This window comes from Cololabis saira, chromosome 8 (genome assembly GCF_033807715.1).
Source record: "Cololabis saira isolate AMF1-May2022 chromosome 8, fColSai1.1, whole genome shotgun sequence".
Classification (NCBI taxonomy): domain Eukaryota; kingdom Metazoa; phylum Chordata; class Actinopteri; order Beloniformes; family Belonidae; genus Cololabis; species Cololabis saira.
In genome coordinates this window covers 11,604,682-11,627,844 of record NC_084594.1, presented here as the reverse complement: position 1 = coordinate 11,627,844, position 23,163 = coordinate 11,604,682, and the positions used below count along the sequence as shown (strand labels likewise).

The window sequence follows — 23,163 nt, the reverse complement described above, 5'->3', positions numbered from 1 at the left end:
CAGTTATACTGTCTATCAGTCTTTTTAAATCACAAAAAAACATTGCAATTTTCTGATAATGAACAGAGTGAACTTTAAAACACTTTCCTGGCCGTCTGTGTTATTTTTATCTTGTCCCTGCCGTCGCTAAAGCACGGCTAAAGTATAGGACGTCACATAAACTCGATGAGGACAGAAGACCCCAAATACAAGTGACAGAAGGTGGATCAACATGGTTTAATATAGAGCAAGAAAGATATTTGTGGACTTTAATTTCCAAGGTGAAAATGCCTACGCGGACTGTTCTGAACTCTACCAGTCTTTATCTGACTAGTACGACGGAGTATTAGGGCCAAACCAAGACAAAAAAAAAATTGAAATTACGAGAATAAAGTCATAATATAATGAGAATAAAGTCATAAAATTACGAGAATAAAGTTGTAATATTACGACTTTATTCTCGCAACAATATGACTTTATTCTCGTAATATTACGACTATTCACGCAACATTAGGCTATGACTTTATTCTCGTAATATTACGACTTTATTCTCGTAACATTAGGTTTTGACTTTATTCTCGTAATATTACGACTTTATTCTCGTAATATTATGACTTTATTCTCATAATATTATGACTTTATTCTCGTAATATTACGACTTTATTCTCGTAATATTATGACTTTATTCTCATAATATTATGACTTTATTCTCGTAATATTACGACTTTATTCTCGTAATATTATGACTTTATTCTCATAATATTATGACTTTATTCTCGTAATATTACGACTTTATTCTCGTAATATTCCAAATTTATTCTCGTAACATTAGGTTTTGACTTTATTCTCGTAATATTACAACTTTATTCTCGCAACATTAGGTTTTGACTTTATTCTCGTAATTTTATGACTTTATTCTCGTAATTTCCAATTTTTTTTTTGTCTTAGTTTGGCCCTAATACTCCGTCGTAGACTAGAAGCTTCACACGGATGTAAAAAAAGAAGAAAGTGGCCTCATTCTTGATTAAATGGTCTGTTGAAAAGTTTCTTTCGTTGGCTGTAAAAAAACACATCTGAAAACTATTATTCTAAATATCATAACCGTCACACAGATGACTGTAAACCGCACTGGTTTTCAACATTATTTAGGAATAAAATGTAAATTCACTGTTCTAATCTTAAAGAAAAACAAATCTCCTATTGTCATTCAAAACATTCTTTTTCTTCTTTTTTTTTGCTTGTAATTAACTTTTGACTTGTGTGTCACTTGGCCTTGATCAAAGCGCTTTACTTTGGCTTTCTCTCTCATTACGTGGACCTGAAACATTTCTCATCTTGTAGCATTTGGAGCTCGTTGTCACATTCATTCAGATCTGTAAACCCCTGTAAGGGTTGTGTCTCCAAAGGCCCTAGCGCTGCGTCTGGCCGCCTTTCCAGATGTTAGAAAGTCACGTTGAAGATATTTCAACTGCTCTCTTTGCAATGCCTTGGCTCGGTTTTGTGAAATGATCCACTTCTCACGAGCCAACTCGGAGGTGATGGACGTGCGTCAAGGGCCAAAAGCACAGTTTCATAAGATCGCATTATGAATGTGGTCTGTCACAGTGTGAAGAGAGAAGAAACATGCTGGGGTGGTTTTTTTTGTAATGAAGGCAAAGTAATGAGAAATTCTTCCTTAAAATGTTAAGATAAAGTCTGTCAAATAGTTTTGAGATTGACAACAGGAGCTAAAAGTATTAACAGAGCCTTTTTTTACAGTAAAAACATTGAAATGAACTGATAGCTGCTGCTTTTTTATTTTCCTATTTTTATTTGATCATTATACTCTTGTCAGTCTGCACAGTCTTCAGCATTCGCCTAAAAATATTGTTAAAAATAGAAGCAAATACAAAGAACCAGAGGTAGAAGTGAGAAGGTTCGCCATAATGTAATGCAATCAGATGTGCTACTGCACTTATACCTGCAGCACAATGTACAAAACATGTCTCTGTTCGTGCGATAATCTACTGTCTCAATCCCAACTGTGCTGCCAGACCGCCTCCATTTAACTGACATCTCTTCACTTGCTCTCGTGTTACTCTTTCTTTCAGTTCACAGTGTCGCTATCTGACTCTAATTACAAAAGCAGCAACTGTCTGTCATACTTGAAGTGATTTGTTACAGTGCCAAACAATGACTTCTTGTCATTTTAAATGAAGAAACCCCAGGGGGGTTTATTTCTCTCTTGCTTCAGACTAAATATTACCGTTGTTTTGGTTGACTTTCTCATGCCTTACACTCACAATATTTACTTAGTGAAAAACAAAGAGGCGTCTCATATCTGCCCCAGCCAAGGATGCATTTACAATAGCATGATAAATTCAAACAATTCATATCAAAGATTCAAAATCTGTTTTTGCAAATTCTCAACATATTGCTGTTGAAACACTCTTTTAAGCAGAGGCTCTGTATCCGGGCTTAATTGCAGCGTTACCAACATCCAAAGAAAGCTTGAAACGTCTCTGCTTCCAAAGGTGTCGGGCCAACGAAAGCCAGGGCGGTTGTAACAGTCGATCCCACTTAAGAGGAAGTCACTAGAGCCGAGGTTACCGAGTCATTTGTGCTTGCGTTTGACCGGGCCTCCTCTTTAAGTCGCGCCCAGCCAAACGGGTCGCTTGTGGGGTTTGCAGGTGTGAACGTCCACAGTGTCCTCACAGTCTCTGCACTCCACTGCGCAGCACCACTTGAACTTGCACTCGCACTTGGTGACACGCTTGACGCGCATGGTGTCGTAGCCCCGTCCGCAGCACATGACCTCGCAGCCGTCGGTGCCTCGGGACGACCGGTTGCAGACTCTGCCAGCTGTGCCCAGGGAGCCTGCAGAGACAGCAGAGGGGGAACAACGTTGCAGGCAGCGTCTTACCAAATGATCTAAATGAATACAACGTTTACATTTTCACCATGTTATTTGAATTTTGTACAACCTGACCTTTATTATCAATTATTAAGCTAATTATTCCTACAAAGTAACAGAATGTCTTGGATAGAAAGAAATGCAGCCACACTAGCAGTCAGATCTCTTGGCTTGTCGCTTTCATTTTATAGATAGATAGAATTACTTAATTTTTGTATTTGAGTGGCATACTCAAGTCTTTATAGTAACTTTTTTTTATCAAAAAATTAGAATATTGTGATTTTCTGTAATGCAATTAAAAAAAAATGTCATACATTCTGGATTCATTAAAAATCAACTGAAATATTGCAAGCCTTTTATTATTTTAATATTGCTGATCATGGCTTACAGCTTAAGAAAACTCAAATATCCTATCTCAAAAAATTTGAATATTCTGGAAACCTCAATTTTAAACTGTAAGCCATAATCAGCAATATTAAAATAATAAAAGGCTTGCAATATTTCAGTTGATTTGTAATGAATCCAGAATGTATGACATTTTTTTTTTAATTGCATTACAGAAAATAAAGAACTTTATCACAATATTCTAATTTTCTGAGACAGTCCTGTAAATGAATACAACCATTTTCACCATGTTATTTCAATTTGGTACAACTTGACCTTTATTATCAATTATTAAGCTAATTATTCCTACAAAGTAACAGAATGTCTTGGATAGAAAGAAATGCAGCCACATTAGCAGTCAGATCTCTTGGCTTGTCGCTTTCATTTTATACATAGATAGAATTACTTAATTTTTGTATTTGAGTGGCATACTTTAAAGTCTTTATAGTAACTTTTTTTTATAGCTATGATATATATGTTTTTGATTGTTTTTATTTCCTTCTCAAGTCATCATCAACCTACCGTCCAAATTCCCCAACGTTTCAACAGTTTAGTTTTTTTCTTTACTCTTTAGAGCAAGAATGTGAATCTGGGAACCTGACGACGGTTATAAACCCACCAACTTTATGTGTCCAGTTTTTGAAGCATCACTATTGTTTTACGTGTGCAGAAGGCATGTTTTTCTTAAATGGGTGTTATCCGTGCGGATCATGTGGTGGTTGTTGTCGGGAAGGTAGTTTGTGGTTGTGGTTTTTCTATTGTCGCCTCCAGCTGCTACAAATAAAGGTTGGTGTGAGTTGCAGACCTTGGAAACCCAAATGAACTGATTGAAGCTTACTGATAACGGTCTGTGGCCTTCAAATTTTTGTACAACCTCAATTACTGTCAAGTTGGAGGGGTGCGTAAAATGAGTTGCAAAGCTCATAAACCCATATTTTATTCATAATACAGACACAGACAAGATATCAAAAGTTGAAATCCAGACATTTTGCCATTTCATGAAAAATACTAGCTAATTTTGAATTTGACTGCAGTTACAGAATGCAAAAAAGTTTGGACTTGAGCAAAGGCTAAAAAGCTAAAAGATACTGAAATAAAAACACTAGAAGGATAATATTAGGTTAATTGGGAACAACTCAGTACATGACTGGGTGTAAAAGGAACCTCCTCAAGGATCAGTGTCCCTCAAGCAGAAGTAGTTTGAGACTCTGACACATCAAGTCTCAGAAGTTAACCGATCAACAAAAAATTGAATCTTGAAGTTGTTAATAAACTATTTCAGAATAAAGCTCGCCAGTGTAACATTGTAAAGACTTGGGAATATGTTATCATCATGTTGCATAAAATAATTAAAAGATTCCAAGAATCTGGAATCTTTGTGCACATGGAACAAGGCCAAAAGTCAGGATGGAGTCCTGTGATCTTGAGGCGCTCTTGCAGCATTTCGTTAAAAAAACAGGCACTATTCTGTAATGGAAAACATTGCATGGGCTCAGGAACACCGCCAGAACTGTCTCTCTAATTCACCAACCCATCTACAAATGTAGATTAAAGCTCCACCATGCAAAAAAAAAGCCATGTGTGAACTTAATCCAGAAACGCTGCTGTCTTCTCAGGGCCAAAGCTCCTTCAAAATAGACGTTCCAAATAGTTTTTTTTTTTGGAAGCCATGGATGCTGCATCCTCCGGCTTCATCCAGCACTCACTGTGTCACCAGCCCCCTCTCTGATGGTATGAGGGCCCATGAGCGCCTATATGGATCAGGCATCATGCAAACTTCAATAATGTCCAGGTTTTAGCCAGATTCAGTTGCCCTTAAATTGGAGAGAAGGCCTTGCATCTTTCAGGAAGACAATGCTAAACCGAAAGCTGCAGCCATTACAAAAGCACGGCCTTCTGTCTGCAGTCTGAAACTTTCATAATAAAATAAGTGCAACTTTTAAGGACTCGACTGTACAGATTGTGTGTGGCATCGATCATCACAGACCTTATAATTACTCTGTGTTGTTTTTTAGGCTCTCCGTCGTAAAAAAACACGTCAACCTAAATACATTTTGGAAAACTCCAATGGTGACATGGATGGCCAAGAGCTAAAGCTGGCAGCAGAGGCCCTGCAGCGATGGAAATGTTGACGCTGAAAACCAAAGCTGTTTCCCAAAACCTCTTCCCACACTCTTTAGGATTTAGGCATCCAAACAGAATAGCTCTCAGACTCCAACTACAATTGTGTCCATGTACTCGGGGTGTAAACTCAGATCAGATGCCGGGTTTAATAACGCTACACAGCCATGCCCAAAGCAAAGAAAAAAGGATAACAGGAGATATTCCCCCCGGGCTCAGGGAGTGGAGCTTAATACTGACCAAAGGGAGGATTTGAAAAATAAGCCCGCATGTATCCCAAGGCTGTGAATTTCTATACAATAGAGATTAGCAGCGAGGAGGGTCATGCGCTGCTTTCTAAGATCACCTTTGAACAGCTTGTCCTTCGAGCGAACACACACTTTCATTACCCCTCAGTTGTCAAAGTGCAACCAAGCTAACTGCAGGGAGGAGCGGAGGAATCTGTTAAGTTAGTACCATCATGGCCCCTGCACATGCTATGTTGCTTAACCTATTAACAGTGAGCTCCTTCACGCTCTAATGAATGAGCGAGACGGAGCCTAACAAGGCAAAGCAAACATTAGGAATTAAAGGAGAAGTTAAAGGTCAAATTATTGAACTTTAAGCTGTGGAGGAATGTAAGCCTTCAGTGGGCTGATTCACCTCGATTTTGAACTAACTCAAGGTCCAACATCTGGTTATTTTATCGGGAGATAATCATACATTAGTTCAAACGTGCTTTCACCGATGCACAGCCTGCACAAAAAACATATTTTTGTGATTGCTAAAGTTGATAAGGTGTGTAGCTGAGACATTGTGTCTTCATGAGATCATTGCTGAGATTTGATCTTTGTAATTTTTTTTGCCTTTTGTTTTTGGCGTTATTTAAAACATGACTTGAAAACTTTTACAAACAGTATATCAAGAAGATGATGCAGTGCAATCACATTTTTTTTTTTTCAATTATTTTGGCAACACATGTCACAACAGAGAGCACGGACAGTTTTTTTCTTTCAAACTGGTCACGGTATGTCTTGATGCAAATCAAAACTGTATATAAAATACATTTTTAAGATTGAAATAACTTTTTTTTTTTTACCTTACACATATTAATGATTGATACCATGCCGGTAAAAACCAAAGGCATATATATGTGCATTATTACTATATTTAATATATATATACATACGCATCATACATGAATATACACATACAAACCCAGTGATTTATTTATTTTTTTTGATTGATTGAAATAACTTTGGCTACAAATGCAGCCCCGTTGAATTAAGTAGCAATATATGAAAAAAAGCCCTCAGATCAAAGTTCCCAGAGTTTTACGTCTCCGTTAAAAGAGTAAAAAGTGGTCACCGGTTCACTCACCCGCCGCTCGGTCCATGAGACAGTAGTCTGGAGAGTTCTCGACAAAGACTAAGTCATTCTTGGTTCTTCCCTTGAAGTCCCTGTCAGCCACCATAAAGCCGGTGCCGTCCTGGTTCATTGTCACCTCGACGGCCGTGTTGTACTTCTTGCGAAGGTAGTCTCCAGTTCGCCTGAAGTCAGACATAGCCAGCCAACAGGTTCTCAGAGAACAGGAACCACTGACCCCGTGACACTTGCACTCCAGCTTCATAAAGCGCTTCACTGCCTAGAGCAGAGGTCAAAGGTGACAGGGTGTTAAGGCTACGATGTTGCCCGTGGCGTGATGTAGGTGTGATCAGCCCTGCTAGAACGGACTGGTGGCTAAATGTTTTTCACTCTAATTAGATTTTGCTTCATGTTCCTTCAGATTTTTTAAGACAAAGCCAAACTTAAACAGGAAACACAATTTTTTTAAGAGACCAAATCTTTACTTGTATTGTTTTTCGGTTGTGTTTTTTTTACTGAACCAAAGAGGGTGTTTTCTTTTTACTCTGAAACTCTGAAACAGTACAGCACTCGCAAAGATTATCACTATGAAACAAGGGTTTTTATTGTATTATAAGTAAGTATTATAAGTGTAAATTACACTTTTCTTTAGATGTGAGTGAGAACTACAAGTATTAATTGAAAGCCTGTCAAAAGCAGTGACTATTTAAATATCTGAATGATTTCTGAAGGCATTTTTCTAAGAAGAAAAATACCATACGGTTTGTCGTTCCAGCTTAATTAGATATGAATTAACAGTAAAATATTCCAAATATTTGTTTTCCTGCAGCTTTCTTTTTGCCACTGCACAGTGTTCATAAATACTTTTAAAATATGACTTTATACTAACTGCTTTAGTTGATGGATGTTGAGCAAAATGCCTTGTTAATGTCTAACACAGGGATCCCTGTACAAAAAGATTGCAACATCAACATATTCAGACGTATTAATTCCTGCACAAACACAAAAAACGAATTGTTCAGTTAATCTTTTTGACTTCTAAGCAGTAAATTATGTATTTGGTAATATTTGCAGTAATTGTAGGTTTTAATGTTTTGTACACATGCTGATAGAGATGGACCTGCTGCGCACTCTTCCCTCTAACTCTCAATTTTTTCATTGACTTTTTCCTTTTTTCTCATTTAATGAACTGCTTCCACCAGGCAGAGCTTCATCCTGTTTAATGAGATAGAAGTGGAATGTGTTTTATTTTAAATGATGCATGTAACACAATCCCATATCCCTAGTTTCCAAAGAAGAAAAGCTACATCTCCCTGGTGCTGCCAGCAGTGTCAGCTGAGTTGATGAACCCTGCAGAAGTTTTTAAATTGAGTGGTCGTTATGCAGTTCAGCCAGCTACATGAGGTTTGTTACAATAATGTCCAGCTATTATCCTCAGCTGGAGTAAGGGGTTCATGTCTGGCAGCAAAGAGCCTTCTGAAAAACTCAGATTTTGTGTAGTTTCCAACGTTAAGGCTTAAAACAGACTGTGCATTATCCCCCCCTTGCTGTATCCTGCCTGTGTTTGATGCAGAAATATACGCAGCATGTACATGAGATTCCGTTTTCATTTGCAAACACATGTTCTTATATTCCAGATCTAGCGCTAAAAGAATCAAAGCATATCATCAACATATTTAGTCATAATAGGTGGTAAAAGATTATAAAAGATTTCCTGGTAGATAGCAACAGCATCTGTAGAGATCATTCCAGCTGTGCTGCATGGACAGATGACAACTGTTTCTGTCAAGTATCAGATGAAGAAACTGTCCTTATGTAACCACCCCACTTTTGAAACAAACATTTAAAAAAATTACTGACATTAACAGGCTTTTTTTTATTATTATTAAAGGCAGTTTGAGCTTGTGTGTATTAAGATTTTATTTTCACGTTCTCATTTTTTCAAGGTCTTTCTTTGCTTTTTAAAAGACTACAAAGCACATCAACACCAGTTTTATTGGACTTTCTCTGAACTAAAAAGCAGCTCAAAGATTAAAAATCACAACTTGTGCCGCTCACCATCCGACCGCAGCGGTTGTTGTGTAGATTCATCAGGGCCCGAGCATCTTTCACCATCCTCTCACGAGCATCCACAAAGTCCTTGGCAAATTTAATCCCATAGTTGATGTTGTCGCTGCAGCCGCCCCAGTCGAAGCTGCCCCTGTCGTCGCTCGCCTGCCCGCGCTTGTGGCCGTCGCAGTTGCAGATCTTCAGCTCCCCTTGACTGCAGGCCCGGGTAATAGCATAGACCACCCCGGCTGAAGAGATGGCATACACAAACGCTGCTTCTCGACTGCCTGTCGGGATAGGAATGAGAAGTTTAACAGGAGGAAGCTACCAAAGGAAGCTACCATTTTATTTTGTTATAACACTGTCTAGGAATGGGCGATATTTTACCGTTCACGATAAACCGCCAAAAAAATTCCTCACGGTAAGAATTTGTCATCTCACGGTAAAAACGATAAATTCCCGTTGATGACGTTTTTGTGTGAAGCCGGATTTATGGAAGGAGGGAAGGAAGGAAGGAAGGAAGGAAGGAAGGAAGGAAGGAAGGAAGGAAGGAAGGAAGGAAGAAAGGAAGAAAGAAAGAAAGAAAGAAAGAAAGAAAGAAAGAAAGAAAGAAAGAAAGAAAGAAAGAAAGAAAGAAAGAAAGAAAGAAAGAAAGAAAGAAAGAAAGAAAGAAAGAAAGAAAGAAAGAAAGAAAGAATAAAAGGACAAATTCCCGTTGATGACGTTCAATATGCGGCGGATCTGAGAGCGTGATAGATTTATAGTTACTAAGGTGGAGTTGAATTGGTATTTTTTTATCGTCATTTTTATCGTTATCGGGATAAATGCCTGAAATTATCGTGATACATTTCTTAGTCCATACCGCCCATCCCTAACACTGTCATAAATGTTGTCATAGCACTTTAACTCAACTAGTTTTGCTTGCAGTATTCCTAGACCAGAATAATCCGTTCATCTAGAGTAGATGGTGCAGACATCGAGATCAAAACAACACTCCATTTATTTCTTTTAGAGTAGCACAAAGGAGTGTTGCAATTTGTAGCTCAGAAGGTTCTTTTGTATGCATGGAGGTTGATTCACTTTTATGACATGGTCCAAGATTTAGGCCCTGTCCCAATACTCCCCCTCGCCATCGTTTTTATCACTTCCCCTAAATTTTGCACGTTCCCGTGAGGATAGTGGTGTCCCAATTCCTCTTTTCACCTAGGGGGAGTGGAGAAAACGAGGGCGAGTGGCTCTGAATAGCCCCTTCAGAGCGAGGGTTTTGGGATCCACACTCGCTGATCTAGGGACCATAAAATTTCCCAGAATGCTTTTCGTCGTCATTTGCCGACTGAATCCAAAAAAAAAAACATGGCGGACATTTCTTATTTTTTAGTGAATAATATCAATATTTTGAGTTAGTTTCTGCATTAAAATGAGTTTTGATTACATTTCTAGTGAGAAATATATATTTTACTTTCATAATATTCACTCAGTGAATGTACATAATCCCTTTTTTCGCCGTTGTTCGCGAAGATCGCGCTGGAATAAAGGCTGTTAGTTCACGCTGTAGGCTACGTAACCTACGCCGTAGGCTCTGCGTCGATTTGACTCGCCGACCGAGGACAAACTTGCAGACTCGTCTCAGATTGTGACCAAGGGAGCAAGCATTTTTTTGTGAGAAATAGAGAGAAATAATCCTGTGACTCGTCAGATTTGTTTTGGATGTTTCTGATATAATAGTTTTCAGAAACGCGTTAAATCGACGCGCGCCGTACGCCGTACCGTACGCTGTAGGCTCTGCGTCGATTTAACACAGAACCATAATCAGCTCCGGAGCCGGCAGTCAGGCAGCAATCCCGAAATTTTCAGATCAAATTTCTTAACAGGCGTTATTTGGATAAACTGAGCCCAGGTTGGGGATCTTAAAGGTTACTTTTATGCCTGAAAAAATATTAAAACTTAATAAAGTGCCATATTAACAGCGCTACAGCGGAAATTAAAACAGCTTTTGGCTCTCAGCTTCCTGATCAGGGTAGGGATGAGAAGGGGGGGTGGGGGGTATTGGTACAGGTCCCTGGGCCAAGTGCCCTAGATTTCAAGTGCCCTAAAATCTGCCCCTTCTTTTTTAGGGGGTAGTGAAGAAAAGAAGGGCGAGTGAAGAAAAGTAGGGCTAGTGAAGAAAAGTAGGGATAGTGAAGAAAAGTAGGGATAGTGAAGAAAGTTAGGGGGAGTATTGGGATTGGGCCTTAGTCTCACTCTCTTGCTCTCTGGCTCTGCCACCTACTCTCTTGACTCTTTTCGTCACCGTAGTTCTGTGAAGTAGTACTTTCATAGCTGTCATTGTGGGGTATACATAAAGCTATATGCTGTTGTTATAAGAGACAACCAGGCCGGACGTCCAGAGTAACTCTGGGTGGGTTTTGCCTAGAAGGGACAGGAGGCCACAAGAGCCAGACATAACTTCCTAAAAGTCATCCAATACATCTTCAAATGAAACTGAGACTGATTTTTTTTTAACATGGAAAAAAAAAACTCCTGAGTGCTGCTTTAATTTGTACAGATGGCAGCTTTCTGGGTTTTCTGAACTATGTTTTAATTTAAAACGAGAGGAGATTTTGGGGGTTATTTGGTCTGGCTGTTCCACCCTCCTCCTGCTCTCATTCCTGCTCACGCAATGAGGCATAACACAGACGATATGTCAGGGAGTGAAGCTTTGTCTGGAGCCAGAAACATCTACCCAAATATTTACATCTCCGATTACTGTTTATACATCACCAGTGTGGATCTCTCAATCTGCTACTTGTTTTCGGAGAACATTCACTTTCCCAATCTTCCTTCATTCCAGAGAAGGTAAAATAACCCACAACACTTCATGTTTGTATTCCAGGGTAAAGTTGAATCAATGGGACACCTATTACTTCTCTGCTTATCTGGTACCAGAGGAGACATTTACGAGGATGATTAACTGTAGAATCACCGACATAAACAACCGCTGCAGCTCTCCACACAGATGGAAATCGCATCGGTACATGTTGCACTCACTTCGCAGCATTACCCTGCCAAACACAGTGTGGTCCCGGTCCAGCGTGCTGCAGTTCCAGCGGTGGTGTCGGAACTGGTGTTGGCACTCCTTGATCCACTCTTTGGCCCCCTCGCTGATGGACTGCATCAGGTCCGGGTGCCGCTGGCAGAGCTGCCGCTGCTTGTTCACCAGGCCGGGAATGTTGTCACATATCACCCGAGCGCCCAGTGCTCCGATGTACCTGCCGACACACGTCCAGGAAACACACAGAGCTGGTGACCGGTCAAAGAATCACTGCTGCATTTTCAGTCCCTTTCTTTTTTTAATGTTTATTTGGATCCGGCTTGAGACAAACTCACTTTGGGCTACAGAGTCGATTATGTCATTTGCTTGAGGTAAAATACAAACAAACTGAGCTTAGAGGTGGTCCAATGTCTAGCCCAGGGGTTGGCAACCCAAAATTTTGAAAGAGCCATATTGGACCAAAAACAAATATGTCTGGAGCCTCAAAAAATTAAAAGTCTTGTATAAGCCTTAGAATGAAGGCAAATGGTGAAAGGCAAAATGTTGAGAAAAAAGTCGAAATGTTGAGAAAAAAGTCAAAATTTCAAGGAAAACGTCAAAATTTTGATAAAAAAGTCGAAATGTTGATAAAAAAGTCGAAATGTTGAGAAAAAAGTCAAAATATCGAGAAAAAAGTTAAACAATTTTGAGAAAAAAGTCAAAATGTTGAGAAAAAAGTCGAAATGTTGAGATTAAAAAAGGAAAAAGGAAGAAGAAAAGAAAAAAAGAAATTTCGAGGAAATAGTCAAAATTTCGAGAAAAAAGTTGAAATGTCGAGAAAAAAGTCAAAATTTCGAGGAAAACGTCAAAATTTTGATAAAAAAGTCGAAATGTTGAGAAAAAAGTCGAAATGTTGAGAAAAAAGTCAAAATATCGAGAAAAAAGTTAAACAATTTTGAGAAAAAAGTCAAAATGTTGAGAAAAAAGTCGAAATGTTGAGATTAAAAAAGGAAAAAGGAAGAAGAAAAGAAAAAAAGAAATTTCGAGGAAATAGTCAAAATTTCGAGAAAAAAGTTGAAATGTCGAGAAAAAAGTCAAAATTTCGAGGAAAACGTCAAAATTTTGATAAAAAAGTCAAAATGTTGAGAAAAAAGTCGAAATGTTGAGATTAAAAAAGGAAAAAGGAAGAAGAAAAGAAAAAAGGCAAAAGAGAAAAAAAGGAAAAAAAAGAGAAAAAAAAAGAGAAAAAAAAGGCTCTAGAGCCGCGGGTTGCCGACCCCTGGTCTAGCCAGTTTGATGGAAAGTGGAAATCCATCTCTCATTCAAGACATATTTAATGATTGTATAGTTGTTTTCTAATTTCTCATTAAAACATTAACATTAAAACAATGGAAAGTACAATCATACCCACAATCATATCTGTCCCAGCAGCTTCCCGTCTGATACTGAGTACATTTGAAAGGGTGAAATCTAGTCTTACTTCATTTACATTTACTGTCTCAGAAAATTAGAATATTGTGATAAAGTCCTTTATTTTCTGTAATGCAATTAAAAAACAAAAATGTCATACATTCTGGATTCATTACAAATCAACTGAAATATTGCAAGCCTTTTATTATTTTAATATTGCTGATCATGCCTTACAGCTTAAGAAAACTCAAATATCCTATCTCAAAAAATTAGAATATTCTGGGAATCTTAATCTTAAACTGTAAACCATAATCAGCAATATTAAAATAATAAAAGGCTTGCAATATTTCAGTTGATTTGTAATGAATCCAGAATGTATGACATTTTTGTTTTTTTAATTGCATTACAGAAAATAAAGAACTGTATCACAATATTCTAATTATCTGAGACAGTCCTGTATACAAACCTCACATTTCTTTATGACTTGAGAAAAGCTTTCTAACGACATGAGCTGAAGAACACTTGACCTTTTTAATCATTATGTTCTGTAGAGGTTGCAGAGTTGTTCAGTTGTGTTTAGCAACAGATGCAGGATTCATCTCTCCATAATCAGCTCTTGGGGCTCCTGAGAAGTCCCAGGAAACCAAGCCAGCTTTCTTTATCATCATGGCATTAAATTAAACTGCACTTTTTAAAAGATATGCAACATTGTGATGCAAATAGAAGACACCTGCTTAGTTCCAATGAGAGTGGGCTCGCTGAGTCCTGTTCAACTCCAAACCCTGGATGGTAGGCAGATCTCAGACCCCTGAAAGGCGCTTACTTGTCAGGCTTACTTTGTTTAGGCCAAAATATGTCTCTCTCAGACTTTCATGATGTGGGACGTGAGAGGAACTGGCCAATAGTCAAGGACAGCTGGACCAGATTTTTCTTGGTACTAAAAAAAAAAACACGATGGCCAGATAGAAAGATGGGGATATCAGTGTTTCCTAATGTGGAAGAGAGCTGTCACGGAGTCTTTGTTAAGGTCTGATTTAAAGATAAATGCTACGTGAGGCCGAGTAGTTGCAAAAGAGAATATGTGACGCATCAACTGCCTCTTGGCCTGAACCGATTTAAAAACATTCAACTTTTTTAGCTCCATCAAAGGGGGCCACATATGGTTTTCAAATATGAAGGCATGGTAGAAGTAAGGAAGATTGCACTTCATAAAATGACCACCTGGGACTGACTACTTCCACTGATCCCCATGGTCAAATGTACCAGAGGTGTCAAAAGTATTCACTTTCATTACTCAGGTAGAAGTATAGATACTAGAGTTTAAAAATACTCCTGCAGAAGTTGAAGTATCAACTCAAGTTTTTTACTAAAGTAAAAGTATAAAAGTACTGGTTTCAAAACTCCTTAAAGTATAAAAGTAAAAGTAATGTAAGGGGGAAAAAAGCCATTAAGGACAAAAACCATTGAAAATGAATGCATCTTAGTATAATGCAAATATATTAAAGAACCATATATGTGTACTATTGAGCATTAACGTGTGTTTCAGAGAGCAGCAGATATGATGACTAGTTGCCTATAAGTATTGTAATGGTGCAAAAAGTCAAACTTCAGAGGCATGTTATCATTTATCCTAACCTTTATTGGAATGTACATCCAAGTTTAGTTGCAGGAATCTGAGGGAACGGATGTAAGAACAAAACTGGACAAGAACATCTAAAACAACCACAACCAAATTCACTCTATCCGGATGGCGCAATTTAACTGGATAGTTTTTTTTTTAAAGGCCGAAATGAAATGGAGTAACAAGGCTGTTTTTAAAATGTAAGGAGTAAAAAGTACAGATAATTGCGTGAAAATATAAGGAGTAAAAGTAAAAAGTCGTCTGAAAAATAATTACTCCAGTGAAGTATAGATAACCAAAATTTCTACTTAAGTAAGGTAACGAAGTATTTGTACTTCGTTACTTGACACCTCTGTCAAATGTACACATTCACAGCAGTAATAAATATATTTAAATCCAGTAACATATAGCAGTTTTGGTCCATAGATAAGTTTCACATCCAGACAAGGGTTGGTGAATGTTGACGGGATGAAGCATAACTAGGTAGTGGGCAGCAGCACCTCTGCCCACGGCAGAAAGTCCTTAACAGAGGATGACCTCTCGTCACGCACTCGCCCAGCAGCCAGAGCAATGACACCTGAAGCTGAACGGCCCTCCAGGTCGACCTGGACCCTTCCAGGCAGAGCTTTGTCACAGCTCCCGTCTCAGATCCACCTGTACCTGTTTCAGTTGTTGTTTTGGCAGCGACATGGATGAATAGATTGGATCAGAATAACTAGTTACCGTCGTCGCTTAGAATGAGCTGCGCCAACTTAAAATAGTCATCACGTGGTATGTTTCAACCAGCTTTTTTGTAGCTTTTTTTCTACCGATTCCCCATTTCTGAATTAATGCTGGTTTCACTCGACAGCACTGCAGCAACACACGACAGAGAGTTTATCAGCGACTTGATTGGCTCACGCAGGCGTTAAAGTGGGTGAAGTTTAGAAATCTCCCAACTTTTGACGAAGGCAACACAGTCAAGGCCAGAGGTGTCAAGTAACGAAGTATAAATACTTTGTTACCTTACTTAAGTACAAATTTGGTTATCTATACTTCACTGGAGTAATTATTTTTCAGACGACTTTTTACTTTTACTCCTTACATTTTCTCACAATTATCTGTACTTTTTACTCCTTACATTTTAAAAACAGCCTCGTTACTCTATTTCATTTCGGCCTTTAAAAAAAAACTATCCAGTTAAATTGCTCCATCCGGATAGAGTGAATTTGGTTGTGGTTGTTTCAGATGTTCTTGTCCAGTTTTGTTCTTACATCCGTTCCCTCAGATTCCTGCAACTAAACTTGGATGTACATTCCAATAAAGGTTAGGATAAATGATAACATGCCTCTGAAGTTTGACTTTTTGCACCATTACAATACTTATAGGCAACTAGTCATCATATCTCCTGCTCTCTGAAACACATGTTAATGCTCAATAGTACACATATATGCTTCTTTAATATATTTACATTATACTAAGATGCATTCATTTTCAATGGCTTTTGTCCTTAATGGCTTTTTTCCCCCTTACATTACTTTTACTTTTATACTTTAAGTAGTTTTGAAACCAGTACTTTTATACATTTACTTGAGTAAAAAACTTGAGTTGATACTTCAACTTCTACAGGAGTATTTTTAAACTCTAGTATCTATACTTCTACCTGAGTAATGAATGTGAATACTTTTGACACCTCTGATCAAGGCAACACACGGAACCCACAATTAATTTGGGCAATGGATGACGTCCCCCAATTCAAAGTCTATAGAGACGGACGCAGATAACGCTGCTGACCAACACAGCTGTGTGAGTCTAGCATATCTGGGGTTTGAGACGAAACGTGTGCGTGACATTACAGAGTATTTGCCAGTTTCTTTCTATATAGTTGATGTTTCTATCAGTCTGCCTTTGCCTGTGCTTTGTCAGTGTTTTTTCTATATAAACTTATTGCAAAGCTTCTGCTTTTACATCTCCTTGTTCTTTCTTAGCTTGACATTCATCTCTCTCTGCAGACACGCCATTCACTCCCCATTGTCTCTTCATTTTCTTGCTCAGCAGCTCCTTCAGTCCACTTTGTCCTCTGGCGTATAGTCCTGCCACATTAATGATGTTATCAACCTACTGTGTGACATATGAGTGGGGCATGACCTCCGATAACTTTAGCTGACCTCAGTATTGCCTGTTGTGTGTTACATGTGTTCCTGTTTTTTAGCACCACCAATATGTTCCCACGTGAACTGAACACACAGTTACGAGCCCTGAGCATGTCGTTGAATTCTCAATGGTCAATGATCAAAAACTAATATTTTAACATGTGATCTCTGTTGGCAGGCTGATGAAAAAATTGTGAAGAACAGATACTAATAACTTGGTGCAAAACAACATAGATACTCTATTGATGACGCCCAGTATGAGTTTCAAAGCAATGGCTTTCACTTCAAAGTTTGTTTAGTGAATGTTTGTGTTTTTTGTCAATATTTCTGTCTTTTGTCAACATTTTTGTATTTGGTCAATGTTTGTGTCTTTTGTCAATGTTTGTGTCTTTTGTCAACATTTTTGTCTTTTGTCAACAGTTTTATCTTTTGTTAGTGTTTTTGTCTTTTGTCAATGTTTGTGTCTTGCAGATTTTTTTCTTAGAAAATCCAAGGTTATTGTACTTAGACATTGTATTTTTGGGTTCTTATAATATTATATTGTCCCAAAGATGTAGATAATCTTAAAAGGGTATTGATATTCTGGATCTATACATGTTATCCAATAAACAACAATAGACTGATCTGCATTGCTTGGATTTTGAGTGTCATGTTTAAAATCAGTTTCTCACAAGTCTTTTTGTGAGTGAATCGCGGTTATTTAACTCGTTATTGTATCAGCTTTAAGACCCCCTTGAAAGTGAAATGGCTTGCGTTTTAAGTTGGGTATATTTTATAAGCTCACAGGTGAACATTTAATGTTTATAATTGGATGATTTTGGCAGAGAAATGCATGCCGTTTCAGCATTTCTACTGTGTTCATCAGTGTGTTTATGTCCCTTCTGGCTACCTATCATATTCCTATCAAGCATGGAGACAAGAGGATGGTATACGTTTTTCTTTGATATACTGAAAAACGTTGTTTATTTAAGGAACTGATTATATTCCTTACAGATAGCATTTATTCCTTCACGTCCATACCTATTGTAAAGGGGTGAGATATCCAGAATATAGAAGAGATTATCAAATTCCTCACATTCAGGGGAAAGCCTTTGCTTTCTTTTTTTTTTCTCCCCCCCAGACATAATCTCTTTGCTGCCACTCTTACGTGGGTGGATCACATGTTGGTGGCATTGTGATGCTGGAAGGGATAGGAAGATAGCCCCCTACAGTGTAGGGACTTCTCACTCCAGCTCTCAGATCAACCATATGATTGCACACGTCCACCCGCCATCCCTTTATCTGCCTTCTCCTCCCTCTAAGCCTGCACGCTCTGCTCCCCATCCGGATATCATTATGGACCCTAATCGCAGCCACATTTGTATTGCCTGGCCACCGAAACAAAAACAGACATGGCAGGGCAGTTTCCACTCCTGTTATGGCTGTCTCTGCCCCGCTCCAACTGTGACTCTGCCTGAGCAGTAAAGCAGAACAGAAGCACTACATGTGTTTATTGTGTGTCGTACATACCGGCAGTGCCAAAGGACCCCCTGCCCGTCTCCAAGAGGACACACACATTAAGAGAGACCCTGCGCCGAGAGGCACACAGCACCCTTTCCAAATTATCACAGTGGTTATAAATAGGCCAGACAATGCAACCTGTATCCCTCATCTGGACACAAAATCCCCCAAGGTTCCTCAGTCCGCCTTTCACTTTTTTCCCTGGAAATATATGGACTGTAACATGTAAAACATTATATTTCATGCACGTTTGTGAAAGTCTTAAGGGAATAATCATTCATATCAAATGATGTCTTGGACTGTTATATGGTGACAAGTCTGAGGAGGACCTGCCAAATAAAACCCCAGAGTTGCTTCACTTGGTTAATTAAAGTCAAACTAAAAATCAGAAATCTATTTTCTGTTCAAAGTGACCTCAAATATAAGAACAGCTGTGCCTATTAAGGTGAGGGGGAGTGGGGGGTGTTGGTGTTGCTGATTTTGAAGCTTTTTTTTTTTTTTTCCTTTTTTTTTCCTCTCCCTCCTGTGGGTGTTTAAACCTCAAGAGAAATCATCAAGGGGCATTTATTCATGCACCAACGCCTGCACCTGCCACTTACTCTAGGAAAGATAAATGGATAGGGGAGATTCCCCTCAACACCATTAATCTTCCCAAACCTGGTGCTGAACATCTCCGTTCGCACTGATGTTTGAAGAAATAACATGCACGCATTCAAAAGAAGACAAAGAAGATGAAAGTAATCTTTTAGAAGAAGGTAAATGATGGCGAGGGGAATATTTCAATTCAGGTTGGTTAAAAAAATTGGTTTTCACTCTTTTTTTTGCTTCAAGACAAATTTGCATTTAGTGAAAATGATGTGTAGGAAAATAAAGATGCATATCTGTTTAACTAAATAAAATGATAAAATTGATTTTCTTTTGACTATAATAAAACTTTGGTTTACTTTCTCGGCGCAGTTTTTGTCTCTCTCGCAGCAACACATATCCATCTTGTAGACGACTTGACATGTCAAGTTGTTCAAATGTTTTAACAAACACTCACCACCACGACGAATCCACTCTCGGCGTAAAAATGAGCAGCAGCAAAACAAAAATGGGTTTGGAGTGATGTTGCCTTTTGGACCAGTTTCTGCTCCCCATCGCCCTGCCGGTGTCTGATAAGAGCCGATAATTCTTCAGACAGATCATGATTTCCTCTTCTCATGTGTTGGTAAAAGATGCACAGTCAGGTGTGGAAGTCCTCGGCGACTGTCCGCCGTCCATCATAGGGAAACAAAAGGAACTTCACCGAGAGGAAAAAAAGGTTTCCAATTCCATTAGTTTAGGCTATACTGCTGTTACAATGCAAAGCACAATTTGACTCCATCATATTCTTTGGCGTGGGTGAGTCCGCAGCCGCTGATTTCTTACACCGTCTTGGATAAATTGACTTTCTCCACAGTTGTTGCGCTCCAAATGTCAGTAATAAAGCTGCTGAAAATGTAAATAACTGGAATAAAAATAAACAGTGTCGCTGGTAAAAGACGTTTTGAAACGCATAAAAAGTCCAGTAGAGGAATTATCCGAGGATGGGACAGATAACTGTGCTCACTTTTCCTCCAACAGCCGGAATGAAGATGCGCACCGAGACGCGCGGAGCTGCGCGCGTCAGCTGTCTGCGACCCCCTCCCTCCAAAATATGTGCATAACAGACAGCCTTACAAATCCACTTCTCAAGCAAATATTTCATTGTCCTCATGTGAATTATGCCCTCAGTATTTACATAGCAGATCGTTGGGGAGATATTGAGCATTCAAGGAATCGGGGCGTATCTGAAATTACAGTTTTAAACAATAACCTGCAGATCTTCAGCTGTTCAGACTTTGATAAACTGTAGGTCAAGCTACTTTTCTTTCATGGGACACTTTTGTTTTGTAGCAGATTGCAAATTGCATATGCAAGAGAAGCAAAAATCCCCCTTTTGCAGTCATGGTAAATCATTAATCTACAAAGCATGCACTTTTCAGCCCAACTCTTCCTTCTTCACCTTTTTTCCAACTTAAAATCATTGGTACTTTAATAAGGGCTGTCAGGGTCTGGGCATGTCGTTGTGTCTTAGAGAACTGTACATTTTACTAAACATAGCTCTAACAGGAGCCTGAGGAGTCAGACACCCCTGCTCTCAAGACACAAACACACTTTTATATCTCTGTGCCACTAAACTTGCTGTTTCAAAATCCACCCGTGCACAGGAGGATGGGGTTTTCCAGAAGAAAATTTACTTAATGAGATGTCATGCATGATTTTCCCAACATCAATGAAAGCTTGGTGTATGTTGGTGTGTTATCCTTCCCAGCATTCCACCCCTGGTGTGGTCTCAAGGTTTCAATCCAGTGATCTGGTGGAATTAAACACATCACACACTATGACATACATAACTCTCGACAGCTATCACACTTTTGGTGTACCAAAGCTTAAGAAATGTGTTCAAGGTAGTTTTTTTTAAAACTAAAGGTGAAAAAAGTGTCTGTAAAGCCTGTAAAGCACAGAAAAGTTTGATTTAGGCAATCCTATTTTTGAACATACCTCAATTAAACACATCAGAACCTTTGTTTTAAATGACTTTAAAATTGGTGCAGCATTCAACAAGGTATACCTACAAAAAAGAAAAGAAGCAGGAAAAATGGACAGACACAGTAACTTTAAAAAAGTTCAATTCAATTCAATTCAATTTCAATTCAATTCAATTCAATTCAATTCAATTCCGATTCCGAAAAATTCCGAAATATTTTTAGCAGGAATACTAAATAAGCCTTCAGCAGAGGGTTTGGCCCTCATCGAGCTGTCAGAAACATCATCAAATAAGTCTTCATGAAAAACTTAAAAGAATCAGTAGAATTGCTCTAAAAGCTACGAGATACGTATCTTTTTAAAAATACTGTGCTTTGTATAAGTTTAATACAAAAAAACTTTCATATTCAGAGTATGACTAAAGTGTATAATGCCAAAATCACATCAAAATATACTGAGGTGCCACTAAACTTAAGTTACGATTTTAAAGAAAAGGCTGCATTTTCCTTGCTGTGGTGACTATCTCACAAACAAAAAGAAAGTTTGATTAGTCACACTTGCGGTGGTTAGGAATGTCTTTGACTCATAGCCTTCTTTAGTCCAACAAATCCACTTTCCAGAGCAGTTCTCCTTTGGGTGACGTTCCCATTTTTTGCACAAAAATGATGATTTATTTACTTTATGTCAAACCATTCAAAAGTTACGGCAGAAAATAGGAACTATCAAATATCGACCAATCAGAAGAAGGGGCGGGGCTAATTTGCACCAATTATGTTCAAGTACTCCAAACCGAGTCAGATGACACCACCCACGACTCTGTATGTGAAACCATTCAAAAGTTATGGCAGAAAGTGGGAATGATCAAATATGGACCAATCAGATGAAGGGGGGCGCGCTTTTTGGCATCTATCGTCGCCCTGGTAACGCTTTTGACTGAGAAAAGTAATGCACATCGTTGCAGGATCGAGACGCACATTTTGATATATAACACACCTTGGTGCACGTTACGGTTTGGGCGAAGAAGCGGCTGAAGAAATGGCATAAATTGCGGCAAAATGACACGATTAATTCAAAATGGCCGACTTCCTGTTCAGTTTCGGCCATGGCACCAAGAGACTTTTCTTTAAGTTGCGACATGATACAGGTGTGTACCGATTTTCGTGCATGTACATCAAACCGTATTGTGGGGCTTGAGGCAAGAAGTTTTCTAGGGGGCGCTGTTGAGCCATTAGGCCACGGCCATTAATGCAAACCATTAAATATCAAATTTTTCGGCAGGCCTGGCTTGCGTGCAAAATTTGGTGACCTTTGGGGCACGTTACGGGGGGCAAAAAGGCCTTAATTTCGCCTGAAAAATAAAAACATCTCCTATAGATACAATAGGGCCTTCGCACTGTCAGTGCTCGGGCCCTAATAACCAGTCACTGGTTTGAAGCGATAACTCCACTTGATGTTAATGCTGCAGACCGCCTTTGGTCCGGTGCCTAATATAGTCGCTCTCTCTATTAGAAAACGATAACAAAGTCAGTGAAGATGCCGCCACGCCACGTGAACCAGGGAGGGAGAATGAAATATCCTCCTCCCGGGACCAAGCACTCCAACCGCTCATGTAATGACACTGGATTGCATGTTTGTAGTTGAGCTCCTATCAACAGTCCTGATTGAGGGAGAGGTTTGTCTCGTGGAGCCAGCATGGAAACATCTGACCCACATCGAGGAAATGTCTGGCCTGTGTGCCTGAGACTTCAGGGAGTCACTCGGTGCATCCAGCAGGTAAAGAGACTCTCAGAGACCAGACGTTGTGTGCATACTGTTTGTGGGTGAGTGTGTGACGGCATTTTAATCAGTGCAAATCCTGGGGTGTTAGTTGGGGATGTTAGTAAAGGTCAATAACAATGCAGATGGCTAAAAATACCAAAGCACAGGCAGCTATATAGTGTGTATTGCATGCAAATGTGGACTCTGTCATCTGGGAGTTCAAAGAGATTTTTAAAATGATTCATTCTCTAATCTCAAAATACCCTTTCGTCTTCTGAAACAAATGTAAATCACTGTACAATACGGGTATAAGATCAACAGCTTCTGGGACTGGACATGTTCTCCTTTCTTTCTTGCCCAGCTGTTTGTCCTTCAGTTTGTCATTTCTGAATTTGGAGCCACTCTTGGATCC

At 39.0% G+C, this 23,163-nt stretch overlaps 1 protein-coding gene across 1 annotated transcript; it reads right to left on the bottom strand.

Moving 5' to 3' along the window:
• Positions 1–692: 692 nt before the first annotated feature.
• Positions 693–20,041, bottom strand: LOC133448340 (protein Wnt-2b-A-like). Its single transcript, XM_061726762.1, has 5 exons — positions 19,486–20,041; positions 11,798–12,018; positions 8,780–9,057; positions 6,737–7,001; positions 693–2,835 (listed from the first exon to the last, which is right to left on the bottom strand). The coding sequence occupies exons 1-5, from the start codon at positions 19,629–19,631 to the stop codon at positions 2,606–2,608; spliced, it is 1,140 nt and encodes a 379-aa protein (XP_061582746.1). The 5' UTR covers positions 19,632–20,041; the 3' UTR covers positions 693–2,605.
• Positions 20,042–23,163: the final 3,122 nt, after the last annotated feature.

Bases quoted from the DNA above. Each gene is read 5' to 3' on its own strand.
- LOC133448340 (XM_061726762.1), bottom strand. From the start codon at position 19,631: ATGATCTGTCTGAAGAATTATCGGCTCTTATCAGACACCGGCAGGGCG. The intron at 7,002-8,779 runs GTGAGCGGCACA...CCTCTGCTCTAG, and splicing joins ACAACCGCTGCGGTCGGATG to GCAGTGAAGCGCTTTATGAA. The intron at 2,836-6,736 runs GTGAGTGAACCG...CTGTCTCTGCAG, and splicing joins TCTCATGGACCGAGCGGCGG to GCTCCCTGGGCACAGCTGGC.